Below are 22305 nucleotides of genomic sequence, written 5' to 3'. Positions count from 1 at the left end.
TTTAAGTATGATGAGCCTATCGAGTTGATCAACCTCGACAACAATTTCTACAAGTGGATGATCTACATCTACAAGGAAATGAGAGTCAGTTGTAACCTTGCCAAATGGAAATCACTTACTATATTCTTTATTAAAAAAATCTCCCAATATCGTGCTAAGCCGGAAGAAAGCGACCAGTAGAACTTGTTCTCAATGATTGACTGAATTCCAAGGTAAGCTCACAAGAATTGATCTCAACTCCCACGCGGACTTGGACATTTCCAGGAATCGACAATGCATGAACCTATAGATCAAAGATTTAAAAAGGCAAAACATTGGTCAAACGTGGGTATGTAAATGACCTTTCGTATCTTGGGTATCAAGTTGCAGATATCTACATGTAGTATGTATCCCTACGCTATGACGGCGTGCCAATCAAAGCTCTATCAATCAATCTTCCTCGTACTCTTCAGAACCAGGTTCTTCATCATCCTCCTCCTCCTCCTCCTCCTCCTCCTCCTCCTCTTCTTCCTCCTCCTCTTCTTCTTGAGTACGTCTCGAAGACCGTCTAGGCCCCGAGCTCCGCGGCGCCTCACGTCCCTCCCCGTGCCCATTAACTCGAGCATCCTCATCCACATCTCTAGCACCACCCGCCCCATTAGCTCGTCCGGTCGCCGGCTCAAACCCAAGACTCCTCCCAAGCTTCCCCTCAAAGTCCTCAAGGTCTTCCTTCTGGAGTTGAGTCAAGCCCGCATGGTCCCCCTTCTCCTTCCCATAAACAGTTCGCACAAGACCCGCGACACCACTAGTCCCGACCTCAATTTTACCTCGCGGTCCAAGGACATACTCAATCACCTCCTCGCCACCATCCATCTCCCTCGTCTTGACAATGTACCCCTCCTTGCATAGTCGCTGCAGCAGTTTATCCGTGCGGTCAACCGGCGTAGCAACCTCAGCGTTTGTGCGCGCCAGGTACCGGTCAAGTTTCTGCTCAGCCAGCGAGCCACCATTCAGCAAAATCACAGCGATAATGAAGCTGTACAGGCCCGTGTATGTGCTTTCGGTGTAGAGGGAAGGCGCTTTAGTGGGAATGAGGATCTCGGGGGAACGATATGGGAGTGGCAAGGTGCTAGTGACGATCCAAGACTTATTAGCCGAGGAAGACTTTTCAGTCCTCTGCGCGGCTTTTGAAAGAAATGTCAGCAGGTGATTTCTAAGACATGGCGTGAGTCTGCAGCAAAAGCAAGATGGAATCCCACTCACCCCGTCGCTGGGTTACGGTGATCTTTTCTCGCGCCGGTAACTCGGTCATCTCCATACCAAAACGCTGCCTCAGTTCCCACTGCGCCTGGTCAAAGACTAGCTTGAATTGCCGTGGGCCCTGCTCGCCCAGCACCTTCGCGCTGATGTCGTTGCGCCGGATCGGGAGCCGCGAGTACTCGCTTGCTATGGCGAGTCGCACCAGTTTCTTGACCATTGCATCGGTGCTGGACGGTGCACTTGGCCCATCCCCGTCGCTGTCTGGCGCGGACGATGAGTCGGGTTCTTCGCTTTGTCTTCTGCGCCGACGAGCGCTTGGGGTTGACTCGGTCTCAGATGCAGCGTTATTCTGGGGAAGAGATTGAGGTTAGTTGAGGGCTGATCCATTGGATTTGACATTGCATACCCGTCTTTTGCGATTTGATGACATTTTGATTAGATATGGTGGTGAGGGTGGTGAGTTTGGGGAGACGCGACGCGATAGAACGATTTTACTCCATTGGGGCAGGTCCGTGCATGGCGCTGATCGATGGTTCTTTGTTTCAGAGCAAATGCGTTTCGAGGTCGGATTTCTTTCGATGACTAGCTTTGGTGATCTATTAAAGAGCATGCTTTACAACATCTACAAAGATATGAAGTAGGAATTTTGTGTGTTTTAAAATCCAGCAAGTTGGTGGCGAGGTACTGTGTACAACATACATCGATGGACCTGAGAGGAGCAACATACACACAGCAGTGACAAGGTAATATTTTCTCCAAAAGACTACGAAAAAGAAAACAAGGAACCCAAAAAAAATCGCTTCAAAAGGTCCCCAAAAAACTCCAAAATCAGCGGCGGTTCTTCTCATTGGCAACCTCCTTTGCTTCCTCCTTCTTGCTCTGGAGGAAAGTGCTAACCCAAGCTAGTGATTCCTGTGACAGAACCAAACTGGTAGTGACAAAAGCCTTTCCGGAAGCAAAGACACCATCTCCACCACACTTTTTGTACTCGGAGCCGTAGATATCGGAGACATGGTGCTTGACATTGCCGGCGACGCGAACAGGCAGCGAAGCACTGTTGTAGATGGAGCCGCGCAGCTTCTGGGTGTCCTCCTTGATGATCGGGAAGCGGGTGTCGATCTGAGTTAGACCCTTATCCCCGAGGGAGTCGGCGCGGGCTAGGTAGGGAGCGACATAGCTGTAGGGAGTGGAAAAGTAGGGCAGAACGGGTTTGGCGAGACGAGTGTAGCCCTGGTCGGCGTATTCGAGGGACTTGGCTCCGTAGGGGTTGCCCTTGTAGTAGGAGATGGAGTCCGAGATGATGGGATAGGAAGTGAGATGCTAGATTTGGGAATGGTTAATTAGTATGGGCTGATTCTCTGGTTCTGCGTTTGGGAGTTGGGCTACGGTGGGGCGGTATACTTACGTCAAGGAACTGAGAGTAGTGTTTCTCGCCGTTGACGACCGGTTCCCCCATTTTAGCTGCGTGAGGCATGAAGAAATTGTAAATTGAGGAGGATGTAGGATGATGGGAATTGAGAAGAGAAAAAGATAGAGAGAGAGAGAGAGAGAGAGAGAGAGAGAGAGGAATTACTGAGATTGTATAGGAAAAAGGATTTTCACATGTGATTGCGCTGTCATTATGCAATGGGTCCTACCGTAATTGTATCATTTGTGCAATACATCCGTATTCTGGTTATTGGAGTTGGCTATCTTAGTTGGCTATGTTGAATTTTCGTCCTTTTTCGTCTCTATTCTTTTCTTTTAGATAGGGCTTAACTGCCTCAAGTCCCTAGTGACACCTCCAACGCCAACACGCCATTGCCTATGGCCACTATGCACTACAAATTGTCAATTGAATATGGTTAATCAAAGCGAGGTATTAAATTAATATTATTCTATACCAAATACACTTAGTTCCAAAAATCTTGAAATACTAGTCTCCATAAATGAAATTTTGATAAGAGCTACTTTTGCATGTGATTGCGGGTCTGATGCAAAAACGCCGTGTGGTTCCACTTGGATCTCTATGATCGTTTCTCTCATCTTCTATGGCATGTCATTTCCTGTATTCCAGGGTTCTCTTAAAGGTTCGATTTCCTAACCCTTCCCCCCAGAATAGATCGATTTGACCCAAAGGAGGGGTGACTTCATCAGACAATTTCTCACCCATTTCCCCGAATTTTTCGTTGGACAAACCTGCTTATCTGCACCCTATAATAAAATGGCCTAGACGGTGGGCGCAGATGGCCGCTGATCGGGTCCAACCTACCAAAACTATGACTGACGCTTCTTCTAGGTTATGTGAGTCGAGCCAATCTGCACCTACATGAGTGATGCTAGTAATGTACCCACCGGCCTCAGCGTCGGGTCCCCCAACTGCGGAGTACCCTCGCCAGTAACACGTAATGACTGTCCAATTGCAGCAGGAGCAAGATTGCGCAAGGTCCTGGCCGGATTGGAGATCGTTCTCCCGGTCCCAGGTTTGCGATGACCGAAGCGATTCGTCACGGATTCATCCGAATCTCGGCGTTTGATGTGACCCTATGAAACAGTTGCATTCGATAGGAATATAGTAGTACTATGGCCCTATGGATTTGATTGTAGTTGATGTGAGGCATAGAAGACACCTTGGTACTTCGTGCATATCCAGATCTTTGTCTTTCTATTGCAGCCGAAGGAAGAGAGAAATCTGCATTCGGTACGACTATCAGGGTAAGCCGGGAGGTGATCAGGTTTCCCCTGGTCGGCAGATGAGAACTGAACATGTCGACTGGGTTAAACAAAGTCATGAGCATTGGAATTCGAAGTCAGAGGGGGCGGGCGTCTTTTCTCCCCCGCTTCTGATTTTGTTTTCAACCCATTTTCCCTTTTGCTGAGGTGAACGGATTGCGATGATCGACCGGCAACCCACTCGATCAAGTTACTTTGCAGATCCCTGTATATCGGGTCTTGACCACGTTTGTCCCAACATCTTCAAAGTACAACCTTTGCCTCTTCCGTTCCTGCATCCTTTCTTCTGAAGATCTGTCCACAACCCATACGGCCTTCGATCTATCTCTACTTTCAGAGCGGTTGGGATATTGGGAAATCGCTTCTCGATTCAGCCTGTCACACGCTGCTACTCATTTTCTGCTTCTGACGTACAACCGAGTCTAGAAAAACATTTTTTTTTGCACGAATAGCACTCTGTTTATCCACGGGTGGCAGTTGGAATGAAGGTGGAATCTCGGTTACAGCCTTCTGAACATTTAGCACAGCGGAGGCCCGTAGCTCGTGAACCGTTTCACGTGTGAGAGTGAGAGGTCATTGAGTATTGACTCGGGATCAGGGATTCAACTGTGTGTTGCCTTAGGGATCAATTGCTCGGGATGGTCACAAATCAGGCGAATACAGGTTCTGATGTTTGGGTGATCAATTGCGCGGGAGACTCATGTTTTCGAAGTGCTTTGCCCTTGGCTTGGCAGTTGTGAACATCGGCCCTGAAGAAGCACCACGTAAATCGGTGCGCCAAGGGAATCAGCTGTCGGGAATGGTATCATGTACGAGTGGTTGGATTTTCGGATCGCTTTGTTTTCCGGACTACGCCATTGGGAAGGGATTCCTGATTTCATAGATTCTTGAAACCATCACATGATCTATGCCGAACTTGGCTATACAGCTATGCACTCCACATGTACATCATTTGATTCTAATCTCCTATGTTCACGGGATGCGGGCTCTCAATCTAGATTCCCACCTTCTATGTGATAGTGCTAAGATGGCTATACCAGTCTTCATTCTAGCATTTGGAAGGGATTCTATCTAGGGTGATACTCCAAATGTCGGTATTGCTTTAGTACGGCTGATTGTTTGGTTAACTTCTACTTCTTCTATACCGCATTTTTGAGAAAGATTAGTGTAAAACACTAGACTGTATTTAATGTGGATCTATGCGTTTTGAAAAAAAGGAAAAAAAAGAAAAAAAAGAAAAAAAAGAAAAAAAAGAAAAAAACCCCCCCCCCCCCAACCATGTGCTAGGCTATAAACATAAGAGAGTAAATCAAAACCTACCAGGTGTTCAAATTTGGTTCCCCATTTACGGTAGTTCTTGTCCACCTGTTCAAGAATTAAAGCGATTTCGTAAGTATCCTTACATCGCAGTGGACTTGTCAGGATTCTCACATTCCCATAAGAGGACTTGGTGTGTTAAAAGAAAAAGAAAAAGAAAACACCCAAAAGATCAAAAGAGAGTCTCGCATACATTACAGCAGATCCATAATAGCCAAGGTAGATCGTGATCCGCTACAGCTAGATGGAGGGAAAACGATCGCGCCATACTCCTCCAGAGAGGCACGTGAAATCCAAGGGGGCAGAATCACTGCATACGCCGTCCCAGCGAAGATGGGAAACATCCTCACGGCTAATAACACCAAGGGGATTGTTTGGGAGGGACATATTCCAAGGATCAAAAGGGTCCTCCCCAGCAGGAGTATGCGAGGGGACTCTGAGAACAATGTCAAAGGGACCAACAGTGGGTGGGTCTGCTTTGAGAACCCACTTCCAAAGATGCCAGAAGCTTGTATAAATCAAGTGTCGGCCTGAATTCGCACGGAGCCGCCAAGAATACGGGGATTTGTTAGCCGTGATTCTCACCTCTGCAATCTGGAAGGGCGGGGCCGGAACCTCGTGAAGGAATCTCTCAGGGAGATCGGCTATGCTCTTGAACTCGCCCTGGATCTGCACCCACTTTTCCTTGCATTCATCTTCGAAGAACTCCGTCCACTGTGGGTTTACGCCGCTGTCAGCTAGCCCCGCGGACATCTCCCAGATGAAATATTCCGTACTAATCCACTTGTCAATACTGACCGATGTCTTTAGAAGTGAAGTAGTGTCACGGCACACGTTACAGTGCATCAGGACATGAGGCTTGGCTCGCACGACTACCATGGGCATGTTGTAGTATCGATGGACCTCGTTGTCCATCCATTCCTCCCCGGTATCCTCGCGGATTCTTTTTAGATGAGAGGGCATGGTTACCAAAATTAGATGGCCAGTGAGATATGTATTGACTTGTGGTTAGGGATGTTAACGTGCACCGTGTACTGTGTGGGTGTTGGGGGCAGCTGATTGAAAAGATAGCTTAGTCGTGACCAACTTATATGGGACGGAACCGATGGGGGCTTAGAAAGAAGACAGTTTCTCTAAATACAGGGTGAAGAGTGCACCAACCATGAATAAATGGGCAAAGTCTTGAGGCTATGGAGACTTGGATAGAAAGAAGACAATGAAGACAAAGAATGCGTGTCACTCATCACGAAGATGATGTCGTTCAAAGGCCAAGATCCCCTTTGTTTTAGTAGCGAGAGTAGGATTAGGGTGTGTCAGTTGTCCCCTGGAACCTCGGAATTAATGCGGCTCTTTGTTCAGATTGCCTACCTGGTAGACGATAATACTCTAAGGGCTGCCAACGCTGCAATGTCATTGGGATAACAGTGCAAGCACTGATGCTACATAGTCTAGAATTAAATTCAAAATTGAAGTCTGCTCGTATCAAGTACTCTCTGCAAGCGCCGATATCCACATGACTGAGGCATGGTATATCTTGGCGGGGGTGGGGTTCATTTTTGGTACATGGACTGTGGAGGAAGAGAAGCTATGATTGCACCATCAAGTTTGGATGTGAGGACCTAGACCTTTCAGGGCGTGCCGTGAACTATCTTCCTCAAAGTTCGAGAATTCGTTCTTGGACACCACGATGATGCGTTTGGAGTATAGTACATGGTTTGGAAGAGAGGATGCGCGGCTAGCCAGAAGTTTTTTTTTGATAGCTGCGTTTTTGAGGACTACGTTGGAAATTACAGATGGGCATGGATACATCAATCGTAGCAACGACACCATGGAATTGAATGACCTGGGGCAAACCGTATAGCTACAAGGCCATGGGAATGATCTGCGTTGAGAGAACAGACCAAAAATCGACCAGTTCTCAGGTTATAGACAACATTGATTTTTGAAATAATTGTTCATTTTCCATTTCATTCAGACGGACACCAGGTATGGAAGTGGCGTCCTGTTTAAAACTGGAGTTCATCGATACATTCACGAATCTGTTTCCAGCCATGGTGTATGTTTTCCCATCCCATGTTCGCAGGGACCGAATGTGCTCGATGGTTTTTCGATCTCGCCTTCACCTAGACCCGTGCGCTCAAAACGACAAAACGCCCAAGTAAACCGTTTAGAAACCTGTTCCGGAGAATTAGTGCCGAGTTTCAAAGTGCTGAATGTTCTGGGCCGAACGTACGCAGGGCAGTGAAGAACCAACGGTTCTTTCCGCTGGTGTAACGGTCCTCAAGGGCCTTCTTGATGGTCTTCTTGGCTTCCTCGCGCTGGGAGACCTCCTTGAAGGTGTCGTTGGTGACAATACCCTTAAGACCCTCAAGCTCGAGAGTGTAACGAGTGGGCATCAAGTGGTTGTAGTTGACAACCTTGATGAAAGGCTTGATGCGGCTGCGGCGGTCGACGAGCTTCTTGCCCATACCACGGGTAACCTTGAGAGGGTAGCGCTCGATACCGGCGACGATAGCGTAGGAGAAGGGGTGCGACTTGGAGCCAGCATCAACGGGCTGGACAATGACGACCTGTAAATTCAAACAAAAATGCCGGATTAGCACTCTGGATTTTTTTTTTCTTGTCGCGTAGTTCCTCCACATTGCACTGTGCTCTTTCAAACATCGAGTCTTTCCCTTGCAAATCGTTTCGCCTTTTTCCATTCTCGTGCTTTATTTCGGGAAGGATCAGGAACTTGTCGTACCTTCTTACCGGCGTAGCGGCCACGGGTGATGATGGCCACACGGCCCACTTTCATGACTGTAACACATCCGTCAGCATGTAGATCGCAAGGGGAGTCGAATGATGAAGACGTACACTTCATTTTTGAAGGTCCCGGGGGCGGCGAGGATGGGTGGTTGTCGAGATACGGAACGGTCAAGATCGAAGTGTTCGTTTTTGCGGATGTGAGGTAGAGGGTTTCAGGGCACAGTAGCGATTTGTGTGCTATGGATTGATTGGTCGACTTACCGACAGATGGCGACTAGCCCTTTTGGGGAGAGTTTCTCCATTGGGCCCGGATCAAATGATGACATAATCAATCTGTCGTCCATGGGCGCCCAGCCTTGGGCAGGTGGGTACCCAGAGCTGCTTACCGCCTGATTTTCGCTGGCTCAGGGTTTGTTTACATGACGATTGTAGTTACCCCGGTTGCTATGGCCATGAGTGGTGTGTACAAGGCTGCGTACCTCATCTCTTTCTCCAGACAACTCTCATCTCCACTTGGTTTTTTTTTTATCAAGCTGACTTTCCGGTGATTTTCTCTCCTCCACCGAGTTTTGAGAGTGTTAGCTTTTGCTTTGTTCTCCCAGCGTTTCCTCCCTCGTGTTGATGTACCTTGATGACCTTGCTTCTGTTTTTTTCTTTGAACGCACTTTACACATACCCTACACACATTCCATCCATATTGTCAATACTTCTCGGAGACATCTTGACATCCCATTAACGAAGACATCATGCCGTCCCCAGACAAGGAAGCCCCCCGTGACCGGGAATTGGTCCGGCATTCAATAACATTTTCCGAGCCCAAAGTTCCAATGTAGGTTCTGAGACAAACGCCGCCTAATTGCTTTTTATGACAGATCCTCATGGTTGATTTCAAACAAATGCTAACACGCAGTTTACGAAGGTGGGACAGTTCGGATCCCGAGCGTGCGCCTCCGCCGCTACCACTGAATCCTCGTTCGATGAGCCCAATGAGCCCTGCGACGAGGTCCAATGTCTCTCCCAATATTCAAGCAGTGGCCGCAAAGTTTACAGAGAGACCCAGCGAACATGCACCGAGCTCTTACACAACAAATTCCATGCCACTCAAATCTTCCTCTCCAGAAAGGTCCTTGGTCAAAGGCCAGCACCACAAGCGCATGCAGTCACTACAGCCTGAAGATACCCGACAAGATGCGCGCAGCGACTTCTTGAATTATCTTGAGAACAGATCCCCAGAGCGCCCCCTTCGTGCGACGATTATTGAGGCAGCCAAGCCGCGCGATCCTACCAAGTCCATCAGTTCGCCAGTGCTCCGTCAAGACGCGGACCGGGAGATGAATTACTCCGTGTCGAGTCGTTACTTATCCAAGCCAATATTGGGGGAGAGTACTCCGCCTTCAGCTACAATGTTAGCCCTGCAAAACATGCAACTACCTTTAGAACCTGACCCTCCATCACCGTCTAAACCGCCAAAATTGGCCGCTGCCCCGTTTGAGCAGCAACATGTTCCCGCGAGTAAAGCAAGCATGGATTCCCTCTCATACCAAATTCACAGCCTCACCGACATTGCAAGCGGTCTGCAGCGCGAGATGATGAATTTGAGCCGACGCAGCAAAGACAATGCCACCGACCTGGTTAGCCTCAAGGCGGCAACCAACGCCCGCGACGAAGACATTCGAAAGAGTCTTAAGGACCTGTCTTCTCATCTTACAACCAAGTATTTGGACCCTCTTGCTTCAAGGTTTGATTTCAGCAATCTTTTCAAGGGTGATGATGGGCCTAACAACCATAATCCGGATAGTCCCGCTTCGAAGAGGAGCTACTCCGTGCCTCGCATGCCCAGCCCCAATCCATTCGCATTTGATCGTGACTCTTGCATCTCACCTGACCCGATTTCCGATGGCTCTGCAGCCCTCGCTTTGCTCGAAAAGGTATTGCGCGAGATGGCAACTAAGGAAGGTGAGCAGAGGCTCTTGGACCTCGTTGAAGAAATCAGATCTCGACCTGCACCTACCGGCTCAGACAAAGATGCGGATAACAAAGTCACTGTCATGCTCGAGGAGATTCTCAACCTCGTCAAAGAGGATCCTTCGAGTAAAGCCCTCGTCCGGTCTTACAGCATGGCTGCCAATCTTGACGATATCGAATCTCGGAATACCTCCCCCGAGCCAACACAATTTGGTTCAACGAGATCTGTGGATCATGAAAATGTACGTGCGCTAGACCTTTCCAATTGTGACAAAGGAGATGGTTCTTCACCCCATGCGGGTGAAGTTTTGGAAATTCTTAGGAGTGTGAAGAATAGCGTCGTCGAGGGAGGTGGGATGACCAACGGTGTGAAGTCCCTGGTACGCGAACTACGAGGTGAGGTCCTGGGCATGGGTCGAGAACTCGGCCGGCGATTAGATGAGATCGAGAGTTCCCGTGCCAGTGACGAGCCTGAGAAGGAACCCAAAGCTGTCGGCACAGAAGAAATATCTGCCATCGTCAACCGCAGCCTGGACGACCTCAAAGAGCAGCTGGCTGCTACTATCAACGAGAGCCGGCAGCAATCGTCCGACTTGTCCGAGTTTCGATCAACTATGAACAGTGCCGCAATCTATTCTGTTGTGAAAAAAGCTCTCGACGAACTTGAACTTCCCCAACCTCAAGCTAAGTCGCAAGTTGCTGAGATGGACAGAGAAGACATCCTCGAAACTGTGCGTGAAGCTTGGGAGACTTATAAGCCCGAAATCGAATTCAACAACTTTGGCTTGGAACGAGACGAAATCCTCACGTGTCTTGAAGAAGGGCTCAAGTCCTACCAGCCCCAGCACGAACAGGCAGTCACCTACGAGCAGGTTCTTGCAGCTGTCGAAGACGGCATGCAAAAGTTCATCCCCCCGCAAATTGAGCATCCGCCAAGCATATCTCGGGACGAGATCATCTTGACCATCCGCGAATGTTTGGAGAAGCAGCCCGACCCTGCCTCCAGACCCCTTGACGAGGAACAGGTCGGCCATCTTCGTTCAATGCGAGACGAAATTCTTGATGCTATTTCAAAAGCCATGGCTAGTCATAACGAAGGTTCGAGGTCCCTGGACGAAGAACACGTCAACCACCTCTATGAAATACGAGATGAAATTCTCGATGCGGTCACTGGGACGATGGCAGCCAACAACATGCATCCCAAGTCTTTGGACGAGGATCATGTCAAACACCTCTACTCTGTTCGTGATGAGATCATTGAAGCTGTCACGGGAGCAATGGCAAGCCACAGCAGCTCCAGGCCTTTGGATGAAGACTGCGTCGGCCAACTGAACTCTATCAGGGACGAGATCCTTGGCGCATTGGCGGGTTCAATGGCACAAAGTACACTGAGCAAGGAGTCATATGACTCTGGTCTCGGCCGTGATGAGATTGTCAGTGCTGTCTCCGATGGTCTAGAAGCCCATTTCACTACAGTCAAAGAGATGAATGAGCCACGAATTTCTCGCGATGATGTTATGGACGCTGTCAAAGAAGCCTTTGATGTTCAACAATCAGCTCTTGCTCTTGCCCAAACGAATGTATCCCGTGATGAAATTTTGAACGCCATTGCTGAGGGCATTCGAAGCTCAATGAATGCGCAGCAGTCGGCTCTCAGTACCAAGGTTCAGCAAAACGTCTCTCGTGAAGAGATTTTTAGCGCCATCGTGGACGCTATTCAGCACTCGCGGTCTTCCCTTCATAACAAAGGGGAACCTAGTATCTCCAGAGACGAAATCTTGAACGCCATTGCCGATGGCATCGAGAACTCAAATAAATCCTCTTCGAGGGCTCTCATACCGTCCGAGCAAGTTGGTCGGGATCACCAATCGACTCTTTCCCGGGAGGAAATTTTCAACGCAATTTTCGAAGCCATTGAGCACTCTCACGCCTCGCTCGGCACAAATGGCCGGCTCAGTGTTTCCAAGGAGGATATCTTGAGTGCTATCGCTGAGGGCATTGAAGCCTCGACAAGTAGCCAGCAGTCAGCACTCAGCACCAACATCCAAGAGCCGTCCATCTCACGCGAGGAAATTTTGACTGCCATTGCAGAAGGCATCCAAAATGGCAACTCGATCACCCGGGAGATCGAGCTGAACCAGGATGACCTAATGGAGGCAATCACCTCCAGCCTCAACGAGGCCATAATCACGACAAATGCAAATGTTGGAGGGGACATGGCAGAACGCCTTCAGAATTTAATCGAAGGCATGAAAGAGGAATTGAGTCAGCACTCGGCCGCCGGTGGAAGAGACACTGAGCAAGTTTTGGATGCACTCAAAGACGGACTCGAAATCCTACGCAAGGAAATTGAAACTAACGTGGTTGCCGCTGCCGATCTTTCCGGTAAGGACGAAGTAATTCACACAGTCAAAGAAGGTTTCAGACTTCTTCAAGCCGATATGGAGAGAACCATTACGGAGACATCTCTTTTGAATGCGCCGCGAGGCATTCCCGATACACCTGAGCTTCTCGATGCGATGGAAAAAGAATTCGAGCACCTACGGGGAACTATCACCACTCTTCTCCTACGTAATAATGCCACCGAAGGCAAAGACGAAATCTTGGATGCTATTCGAGAGATTGCTGATCGACACAAGAATGACACCGGCGATGAAGTTGTCAACGCGATCAAGCAAGAGTTTGAGAGTCTGCGTGAGCGCATGGAGATGAGCATCGTTCGTGCCGAGCCCGTTGTTGAGAAAGACGAAATCATTTTGGCCCTGCGTCAACACTTCGATAACTTACGTGAAGAGACCTCGGCCAAAGATAGTAAAGAAAATGATGTGCTCAACACTATCAAGCAGGAATTTGAGAATATTCGTGAGCGTATGGAGATGAGTGTGGTTCGTGCCGAGCCCGGTGCTGAGAAAGACGAAATCATTTTGGCCCTGCGTCAACACTTCGATAACTTACGTGAAGAGACCTCGGCCAAAGATAGTAAAGAAAATGATGTGCTCAACACCATCAAGCAGGAATTTGAGAATATTCGTGAGCGCACGGAGATGAGTCTCGTTCGTGCCGAGCCCGGTACTGAGAAAGGCGAAATAATCTCAGCACTGCGCGAGCATTTTGATATCTTACGCGAAGAGACCTCGCGTAGCGACGGTAGCGAACGCACGTTATCCGCGACAAGTGAGCTCCTCGATGCATTCACACATGGCGTTGACTCGATCCGCGAGGACCTGAAGATACTACTGGAGAAGCCAACCCAGTTCGACAGCTCCAAAATTCTGGACACCATGAAAGATGGTCTTGCCGACCTGAAGCGTGAGATGGATTCTCTTCGTGGATCTAGCAAAGAACTAGATGATGTCAGCACCGCTCCCGGTGGTGTACTTATGCTTGCAAACGAGCCTTTCAACGGACCTGACATTGACGGTCTAAAATTACTCATAACTAAGCTACACGACAAAATCGAGGCCATAGAAAATGCCCCTCGTGTCGTGGAGACTGCCGAGGATGCCCTTAAGCGCTCCCACCTGGATGAAATCCTCCTCGCGCTTCATGAAGTTCAGCTCGCCATGGGTGAGATGAGTACTCAACAAAGTGCCGGCAATGACAATTCCGCTCGAAAGCAAGACACTGAAATTCTGGAGCAGTTACTGTTGAGTACTAAGACCCAGATCGATGAGCTTGTCTTTCCTTCCCCGGATCAGGTCGCCACCCCGGAGCATATTTCAGCTCTGGAAACCATAATCCGAGAGGCTAAGGATTCGATTGCCGAGTTTTCTCGTCGGTTCGAAGCCGAGGCTCCCACAAAGTCCGAGATTGGCACTTTGGAGGGTCTCATCAAAGATGTCTGGGCTATCCTAGATGAGATGAAGGGCAAAACCAAAGACGTCGAGGAAGAGGAAGATCCTGAGAGATTGCTCAAATCCGATCTGCAAATGGTCGAAGCCATGATCTTTGAGGTCAAGACTCAAGTGGATGAGCTCAAGCTTCCTGATGTGGACACACTCCCCACCAAGACGGATATCCAGGAGCTATCGACACTAGTCTGCGATTTCCGAGAGCAGATGGAGACCAACAACGAACTGACCGCCCAAGGTTTCGACGCCCGCAAGGTTGAGCACGGTGGCCTTGCCGAGAAAATCGACGACGCCAAATTTGTCGTCGGTGAACTGGGGGATGAACTCAAGAGCAAGCTTGACGGCAGCACCGAAGGTCTGACTGAGCTTAAGCAGCTCCTCGAAGCACTAACAATCACAGCAGAGCGCTTCTCCACCGTCAATAATATAAAGGAGCTGACTGACCTTATCAACCGAGAGTTCGAACGCTCTCGGGGTGAGGAAGATGCGGTCAAGGTCGAACAAGAGGAGCGTGATGCCGTTACACTGGCCAAACACGACGAAACCCGGGCCACCATCATCATTGAGCTTGGAGCTAAGATTGACGAAAAAATTTCAGAGGTCTTAGCCAAGTATGAAGATGCGAGCACGTCCCTCCACTCGAAGTTCTCAGAAATTGAAGAAAGAGACCTGGCACACACCGAATCTTTAGCAAGTACAAGGAGTCTTGCTGAGGAAATCAAGCTTGTCATCGGTGCCATGGGTGTTAGTGTTAATGAGTCTTGTGAGCGGTTAAGTGTGGACACAAAAGCTCTCATGGAACAAGTCGATCACTCCCGTCAACAAATGGAGAACATTCACAACGATGTGAAATCGCATCAGGAGCAATCTCAAGCCGAAAACGAAAGGGCCGCGGCTGCCACTGATCGAGTGGAGAGCAAGCTTCTTGAATTCCACCCTCGTATTCTTGAATCTGTGCAGGAGATTTTGACAATTGTCAGCCAGCACTATGATCACTCCCAAAAATCAGCAGAGGACTTCAAGACTGAACTGTCAGCGTTGCCCTCAAATCTTCCCGCAATGCTACCTGCGCTGCCTCCACCGGAACCGGATCGTATGCTTGCAATAGAGGATACTCCCTTACACAGCAAAATCGATGATCTTTTGGAACATGCAAAGAACAACAAGGTCCACGAGGTTTTGAACACTCTGCTTGATCACTCAAAAAATGACCAACTCCACAAGAAGCTTGACCGTGCTCTAGATCAACAGTCAGGTTCGAATGATCAAATCTATGAGAAGCTAAGTGAGCTTCTAGATCTCGCCACCAACGGGAGTGGTCCTATTCATGAGAAACTGGACGCATTACTCAGCCGTCCTCTGAATCCGCCAGAATCCGATCATTCTGTTACCCAGATGACAAAGCTGGATGAGATGCACAGGGATATCATGGAAAACTCCCGCAGAATGAATGAGATGTTTGCTGCTCAGTCAGTCCTGGTCGCTGAAGACACGGAGCGAAAGCGACGCGAAGCTGAAGAGGCTGCGGTTGCCCTTGAACGGAAAGTTTCACAGCGTGAACAAGTGGAAGCGGAGCTTGTTGGCTTGCATGAAGAAAAGGATTCTATGCTGAACATGATTCATCGCCTAAGAGCGGAGAAGGAAGACTTGATTAAGCAAAACAACAAGCTCAGCAAGGATCTGTCTGGTCTTGAAACGGCCCTAGAGATACGCCACGAAGAGATGCGACAGATGGAGGACCGCGCGGATGGCCTCGAGAAACGCATTCTGGAGGGTGTGCTCGACCATGCTCGTACAGTCCTCCTTGGGCGATCAAACAGCTCGCATGCCATGAACCTGAAGAGGAACCGCAGCACTCGGAGTACCCGTTCCTCACGCACAGGCGCCCGAAGTCCTAGCGTGATGAGCATTGCCAGCACTGCAAAAGAGCCCAAGGACAGTCGCAGTCTGCTTGAGAACGGTGTTGGGATGGCTTTGAAAAGAATGCCGACCTCACTTCAAGCTGGCACAGTCGCTGTGCAGCCCAACATCGGTAAAGAACGTCGGATTCTTAGCCTGAGTAACGTCACAGGCAACCGCGGCGTGGACCGACAGGTGAGCGCTAAATCTGGCATCACGAACTTGAAGCGCAGCCATTCTGTCAAATCGAACTCTCTTCGCAATACTTCTTGGGCCGGCTCAATCTCTGTTGCCGACAAAGAGAACCAGCCATTCGACGAAGAGGACGAGCTTGCCAGCGACGCGGAAGATGCTAGCCAACAGCGCAAGACTAGTTACGCGGAAAATCACACACCTACCGATCGTAAAATAAGCTACGCAGAATCCAACATTGCCACTGAAACTGAACTCAACCATGCCCCGAGCAACGCTGCAACTGACCGGCGAACAAGCTGCGCAGCAAGTCATGCAGGCACGGAGCGCAAGACAAGCTACTCTGGCAGTATCGTGGACAGTGTGATTACAGATGCCACCGATCAGCGTCGTGTTAGCGGAGTGAGCTCCACAAGCTCATACCGTGTGGCGGAGAGCTCAATCGCTAAGCGCGACCACGAGGACCACCATGATGAGATCTCCATCGATGGCTCCGAATCAGAAGATGATGCGCAGACAGCACGTGAGAATGGAGAGAATGCTGGCGATGAGCATCAAAATGAGGATCATGACATGTCTCGCCACATCAGGGAAGCCAATAAGGCTGCCGAAGCCGAAGTTCGCAAACTCTTGGCTCCCTCTAGTGACAGCGGACTTGGCACTGATGTTGCAGTTTGATTTGAATGTTTTGTTTTGGATGGAGTTGGGTGCTTTCTTTCTTTCTCAAATACCACTCTTGTTTTGCTTCTGTGCTTGGATGAATTGGATGACTTTCGTTTGTTACCATAAATGTGTATTGATTAATGATGATTCTCTCTTCACTTTCCTAAAACACTCTTATGTGATGTGGCTAGATTGCATAGGTCCATGTGGTCAAAGTCACTAGGTCGTTAATAAGTATTTCTTTGAACCAGCATTCATAACTTTAGCTGGCCGAAATGTTCCTCGTAGGCCAAAAAGTCTACACCGACGAGTGAGGCAGGGGATCATGTGACCCCAATAAATCATTGCTGCCTGAGGCTATGCCGAGGCCAGCTTCACCTCCCATTACTTCATTCTCGCATGAAGCTACATCTTTTTCCCCTATTCCGAGTTCTTGGGGTTTCCTTTGATTCCTGTTATTTTTCTTTTTCCCCCCTTTCCCCCCCTTTTCCATGATAGACAGGATAGGGTGCCCTCTTAACTGCATATAGATCTACATTCCGATCGAGCCTCAAAACAGCTTTCCCTTACATCGGGGGATCATAGCTAGTTGAGGGGAACTCTCACGATGTTGGATCCCTGCCCACCGCCTCCGGAATGGCTGCGTAGCTTCACAGAGCCATACGCCATCCAACTCAACAGCCCGACGCTTGCCGAACATATTCACGAGGTCATCGCAGCGTTCGCCTTCTACCTGTTCGTCCATGCAGTTCTCTCGCCTCGGCTCTCGCCAATCCTCTTTCCTCAGTCCTACAACAAGCTCACTCCTCGGACCAAGCTAAACTGGGATATCCATGTTGTCTCTCTTGTTCAGAGCGTTTTAATCAACGCTGCTGCTCTGTGGGTCATGTACTCCGATGAGGAGCGCAGCTCAATGACATCCGGTGAGCGGGTCTTTGGGTATACAGGTGCCTGTGGTTTTATTCAAGCTCTGGCCGTGGGATACTTTTTATATGACCTGATTGTCAGCATTGTGCACGTGCGCATGTTTGGCATTGGCATGCTTTTCCATGCCATCAGCGCCTTGTGGGTATTTAGTCTAGGCTTTGTAAGTTGCGTCTTCGATCCACCTGACATAGATACATTCAGTGTCAAGAAAATCATCAGCATTTACCCTTTTTTTTCCCTTTTTTTTCCCTTTTTAAATTTTACGAGACTTCTAACATAGTTTCTGCAGAAACCATTCCTAAACTTCTTCGCCCCGACCTTCATCCTCTATGAGCTTTCCAGCCCATTCCTCAATATTCACTGGTTCCTTGACAAAGTCAACATGACCGGCAGCCGCGTCCAATGGTATAACGGCATGGCCTTGCTCTCCAGCTTCTTCGCCTGTCGTCTCGTCTGGGGCACTTGGCAAAGCGTTGTGGTGTACGGGGATATGTGGAATGCCCTTCAGCAAACCTGGTCAGCAGCTGCAGCTCCACTTTCCGAACCCAGGAGCGTCAACGCGAATGTCTTCTCCCCAGCCCGGGACGGTAGCTTGTGTGTCAATGAAGCTTGCGTGCGCGCCAACGCCGAAATCACCAAGTTCAAGGAGTACACTGCGGGAGGCGTACCGACGTGGCTGGTTTTAACCTACGTCGGATCAAATTTGATCTTGAACTTCTTGAACTTTTTCTGGTTCTCCAAGATGGTCGAGACTGTTCTCAAGCGTTTCCGCGCTCCGGCTGAGTCTGTTGCTGCTGGGGAGAAGAAGGGGAAGAAAGAGCCCGTTGGTGCAGAGAATGCTGTGCAACTCAATGAGGATCTTGTGCGTGATGTTGTCCTCGAGGTGGCTTCCAAGCTAGAGCAGGAGGAGACCGCTATCAGGCAGGGTGATCTTTCCTCGTTACAGGAACAAGTCTCCTCGGCTGTGGACTCAAGTTTCGGGGAGGAGTTACGGAAACGGAGATCAGAGCTTGCCGCGAAGATCTCTTTGCCCGGTGCTTAAGCTTTAAATGAGAGTCCGGATTATTATTGTTATAATCTTTGTATCTCTGAGGGCTGTTAAAAGTGTTCTCCTCTTTGTCCATTTTTGCTTTATGATTGATTGAGATGTCTGTGCATCCTCTTTATGTTGCTTTCCCTTAAAGTTCTGTGGGTTAGCTTCCGTGCACATTGTTGATGTTGACCTCTTGGGCCGACCCTTTCTATACTAGGTGGGCAGAGATACATCGCCTGACGTGGTGACTCTGTTACACACAATCACTAAAATAAATCCGGAATGACATAGTATCGTATCGGATTCTTAAAATACGGAATTCAAAACTATTCCATCCTGCCTGTCATATCCCGGCTACACCAGTCCGAACACCACACAAGCGCCCTGTATCAGATAGGAAAAAAAATTACATCAACACATCTCCTTGGCGGTTGGTAGTGTGGAGATGCGAGCTAAAAAACAAACAAACTGGAAAATCTACCGTGCAGCCGCAGCTTCGGGTTTGGCCAGCATGTACCGCACAGCTTCCTTGGCAACCTCAGAGTCCCATGGGCCATCAACGCCGCCATAACGGAACTCAGGTCCGCTACCATCCTCGCCACCTCCACGGGTAGCTTCGCCCATGATAGTTTCGAGATCACGGCGCTGAGAGCTAATCCAGCGTCGGACAAAATTGGCCGGGTCCTTGCTCAGAGCAGTGTAGAATGAGTGGCGAGCACGGGAGTGAGTAAGGGCCTGGACAATCAAAGCAACTTGGTCATCAAGCGAGGAGATCTGGCGTAAGCCACTTGTGTATGCCGGGTTCTGAGTGAGAGCCATCATCTTGGTGCGCAGCGGGTCTTCAACTGCGACCTGGATATCGTAGATGGTCGGCGTTGGGTTGCCGTGGAACTCTTCGTCAACGCGGATAGTGTAGGGGAGCTTGATTGGTTCCATTGGGCTGGTGTGAGGACCGACGCTTTCAGGGATCTGGGGAAAGAACATTTGCTCCCGGCCAAAGATCTACAGAACTTGTTAGCGGAGGTTGAAAAGACCAAATGTTCAAAGCACGCACCGAGCGTAAACGGTGATCACAGCGCACTTGTCGCTTTTCCTCGTCTTCCTGCAATTCCATGGCGCGGATGTAGTCCCAGATTCCAAGAACAATTCCACTCCGGGTCTCCTCTTCAACATCCAGAACCTCGGCCAGCTCTTTGCTCAGCTTGTATCTCTCTGGGATTTCGTCCCGGACCAGACTGATGGTAACATTCAAATTGTCCTGCGAGGCTCGGGAGAATTGTAGACTATCAAATTCGGCACTCGGGGACAGTGGTGTATTGGAGTGTGTGCTGGATTTAGACCAGTTGACCGGCTTGACCTCGTCAGGGATTGCCGAGACGGGCTTGTCGAAGTCGATGGTGATAGCCTTGAAAAAATGCGAGAAGCGCTGGGGCTGGCTCTTGGATTCGGGCTTCTTCGCCTTATTCCCCTCAGCTCCATCGTGGTCCATCGCGTCTTCATCTTTCTCATCCTCGTCAGGAATTGTGGGGTCGGATTCGTCGTCTAGCAGCCGTCCTTCTATGCGCACTTTGTAGCGACCGGAGCCTGGGTGGTTGCCCAGGCCTTGCCATGGCTGGTTTTCGACGGTATTAGAGATCCAGATGCGCATAGTCCGATACTTCTTGACGGTTTTGTTGATAGAGTCTTGGATGTCCAGCCTCTTCCGCACAACAGCAGCATCCAATCGCTTTTCCAAGTCGCGGAGGTTCTTATATTGCTGAGCACCCTCACCGATGATAACGTCTTCGATGCCGTCGGGGAGATTCCTGTCGGTCGGCTTGCGGCTACGCCGAAGGGCAGCATCATTGGGGTGGGGCATGGGGCGTGAGGCCATGTACTGTGGGGCAACAGCGTGCTGTGGCATCGGAACAGGCATTGCGCCACCTATAGAGATGTAAGATTGAAGCCGAGAGGAGTGGGTGGAGACTGATCAAAGGGGATTTACCTGGCCCTGGGGGGCGACGAGGCGCGGCTGGAGATCGCTGCGCATTTGGGGGCATGGCCCGGGCATAATGCTGCTGCATTGGAGCTTGCATTGTGTAAAAATTAAGCACCCAAACGGTGGTGGGAGGATGATGGATTGAGGGGGGGGGGAAGATGCGAGATGTTGGAGATGCGAGGTCGCGATTCTTTTGCCCGTCGCGCTTTACCCCTTTCGGACGATCGCGAACAACACCGTTGAGAGGACAAAACTTCATGCTCTACTTGGGATTTCGCAGTTGACATCCCATAAATGGGTAGGAGCTAAGTATTAAAATGTAGTTCAAGATTATAACTACTAACTATGCGCATATCGATTGGGTATTGAGTGTGATCGTGCATTGTCTCGATTATTTCCTATCAAGTCATCGTCTCAACTGCATTGGACAGATCCCATCTTTTCTATTCCAGAAGAGATGCCTGATTAGTATACAGACCTTCCACCACGTTGCCGAGCTTTTCGATTGTTTCCAGTGCGGCATCGTAAGCCTGGTCCCGTTCCGTCTCATCGTACACAATCAGACACCCCGAGCCCTGATCCAACACACCGATGATCACCTTGTCCAAGATCATTTGAGACAACTTCCTTTCGACCTGCTGTGTGTCCAAGCCCACCATCTTCGCAATGTGTTCAAGCTCGACTCGACTGAAGGGCTCAATGACCTTGATCAAGTTCTGTTCCAGCATGGCATCGTAAAGACGACGGAGGTGGTTCCGGATGAATACATCACTGCCCAGTTCATATCTGTAGTCCGAGAGGGCCTTCTCGTAGTCCTCTAGAGATCGGTTGGCATGAGCCCGTGCCACGGCCTTCATTGCCTCTAGGCGTGGACTGGCATACTTTTGCGCTTGTTTCGAGCCTTGCAGCTGTGTGACATCATCCACCAGGTTCAGCATGATCTTGCACAGAAGCATGTACTGCAATGTCGCCGTGGCCAGGTCAACCTCATCCAGCGAGCTGTACCCCTCAAGTGCCTCGATGAAATAGGAGTATGAAGTAGTGAAGTCCTTGTCTTCAGCGTGTAGCATGCCGCTCTGCATATCCAGACCGGCTTGCAGGTTCGGCGGCGTGTAAACGGAGGCGGCCGACGTCCGTGCTGCCGTCAGAGCAGCGCGTGCCTTGGCCTGGTTGCCTAGGGCGTGGTACACACGCGACTCAAGTAGTTGTACTTCCACCAGCATAAGCTTATCGTCCAGGCGCTTCAGCTCACGGAGAAGAGAGTTGATAAGAGTGAGTGCATCGTAATAGGATTGCTTCTGCATATAGATAGCTACGAGTCGAGCTTGAAGGGCCTGGCGAAGGAAAGATCGCCGCTCGGCAATAGCCCATTCTATGCATGATTGGATAACGTTGCCTTGGAGTTCGAGTGTGTTGGGGATTTCGCTTATCAGGTCCAGAAGTTGACGAACTAAACACTCACAATTAGTTGTTTTATCTGTACATGATTAAGACCACAACTTACCCAGCTTGGCCGTCTTCGCTTTGGCAAATGACGAGAAGGTGTCGCGGCTAGTCTTGATGAGGTCCGCGATCTCCTGTGGCTTCTTTGCATCCCGATGCAACTCGCCCAGCCCAATCAAAGCCTGTTCATAGTCTCGCGAAGAGGCCTCTGTAGATCCGGGGCCCTCTGAGAGGATCTTTTGGTAACTGGTCGCTGCTTTCGAGGGATCCTCCTTCACCAGATCTCGGACTTCTTGGATCCGTGGCGAGACCTTAGATGACATGATAAGATTTGTGAA

The 22305-nt window shown here is 49.6% G+C and overlaps 9 protein-coding genes across 9 annotated transcripts; 3 read left to right on the top strand and 6 right to left on the bottom strand.

Moving 5' to 3' along the window:
- Positions 1 to 429: 429 nt before the first annotated feature.
- Positions 430 to 1669, bottom strand: Pdw03_4523 (MAGE protein; the record flags this gene model as incomplete). Its single annotated transcript, XM_014675573.1, has 3 exons — positions 430 to 1163; positions 1243 to 1588; positions 1646 to 1669. The coding sequence occupies 3 exons, from the start codon at positions 1667 to 1669 to the stop codon at positions 430 to 432; spliced, it is 1104 nt and encodes a 367-aa protein (XP_014531059.1).
- A 398-nt stretch (positions 1670 to 2067) lies between these two features.
- Pdw03_4522 (Pathogenesis associated protein Cap20, putative) lies at positions 2068 to 2695 on the bottom strand (the record flags this gene model as incomplete). The annotated part of the gene is made up of 2 exons (XM_014675574.1): positions 2068 to 2559; positions 2645 to 2695. 2 exons carry the CDS (start codon positions 2693 to 2695, stop codon positions 2068 to 2070), a joined length of 543 nt encoding a protein of 180 aa, XP_014531060.1.
- A 552-nt stretch (positions 2696 to 3247) lies between these two features.
- On the top strand, positions 3248 to 4012 carry Pdw03_4521 (uncharacterized protein; the record flags this gene model as incomplete). Its single annotated transcript, XM_066100771.1, has 6 exons — positions 3248 to 3308; positions 3376 to 3454; positions 3518 to 3522; positions 3645 to 3701; positions 3872 to 3933; positions 4007 to 4012. The coding sequence occupies 6 exons, from the start codon at positions 3248 to 3250 to the stop codon at positions 4010 to 4012; spliced, it is 270 nt and encodes an 89-aa protein (XP_065956171.1).
- Positions 4013 to 5508: 1496 nt separating this feature from the next.
- Positions 5509 to 6231, bottom strand: Pdw03_4520 (uncharacterized protein; the record flags this gene model as incomplete). Its single annotated transcript, XM_014675575.1, has 1 exon — positions 5509 to 6231. The coding sequence occupies one exon, from the start codon at positions 6229 to 6231 to the stop codon at positions 5509 to 5511; it is 723 nt and encodes a 240-aa protein (XP_014531061.1).
- A 1204-nt stretch (positions 6232 to 7435) lies between these two features.
- Positions 7436 to 8131, bottom strand: Pdw03_4519 (60S ribosomal protein eL27; the record flags this gene model as incomplete). Its single annotated transcript, XM_014675576.1, has 4 exons — positions 7436 to 7443; positions 7502 to 7838; positions 8012 to 8067; positions 8125 to 8131. 4 exons carry the CDS (start codon positions 8129 to 8131, stop codon positions 7436 to 7438), a joined length of 408 nt encoding a protein of 135 aa, XP_014531062.1.
- Positions 8132 to 8762: 631 nt separating this feature from the next.
- Positions 8763 to 16601, top strand: Pdw03_4518 (chromosome segregation ATPase family protein; the record flags this gene model as incomplete). Its single annotated transcript, XM_066100770.1, has 3 exons — positions 8763 to 8845; positions 8936 to 9754; positions 9815 to 16601. 3 exons carry the CDS (start codon positions 8763 to 8765, stop codon positions 16599 to 16601), a joined length of 7689 nt encoding a protein of 2562 aa, XP_065956170.1.
- A 592-nt stretch (positions 16602 to 17193) lies between these two features.
- On the top strand, positions 17194 to 18555 carry Pdw03_4517 (TRAM/LAG1/CLN8 homology domain; the record flags this gene model as incomplete). The annotated part of the gene is made up of 2 exons (XM_014675578.1): positions 17194 to 17673; positions 17803 to 18555. The coding sequence occupies 2 exons, from the start codon at positions 17194 to 17196 to the stop codon at positions 18553 to 18555; spliced, it is 1233 nt and encodes a 410-aa protein (XP_014531064.1).
- Positions 18556 to 19023: 468 nt separating this feature from the next.
- Pdw03_4516 (SWI-SNF complex subunit (BAF60b), putative) lies at positions 19024 to 20621 on the bottom strand (the record flags this gene model as incomplete). The annotated part of the gene is made up of 3 exons (XM_014675579.2): positions 19024 to 19548; positions 19601 to 20469; positions 20531 to 20621. The coding sequence occupies 3 exons, from the start codon at positions 20619 to 20621 to the stop codon at positions 19024 to 19026; spliced, it is 1485 nt and encodes a 494-aa protein (XP_014531065.2).
- Positions 20622 to 20967: 346 nt separating this feature from the next.
- Positions 20968 to 22290, bottom strand: Pdw03_4515 (Proteasome regulatory particle subunit (RpnF), putative; the record flags this gene model as incomplete). Its single annotated transcript, XM_014675580.1, has 2 exons — positions 20968 to 21974; positions 22029 to 22290. The coding sequence occupies 2 exons, from the start codon at positions 22288 to 22290 to the stop codon at positions 20968 to 20970; spliced, it is 1269 nt and encodes a 422-aa protein (XP_014531066.1).
- Positions 22291 to 22305: the final 15 nt, after the last annotated feature.

The sequence above is a fragment of the Penicillium digitatum genome, chromosome 1 (genome assembly GCF_016767815.1).
Source record: "Penicillium digitatum chromosome 1, complete sequence".
NCBI lineage: Eukaryota > Fungi > Ascomycota > Eurotiomycetes > Eurotiales > Aspergillaceae > Penicillium > Penicillium digitatum.
This window is presented reverse-complemented; position numbering and strand designations above follow the sequence as displayed.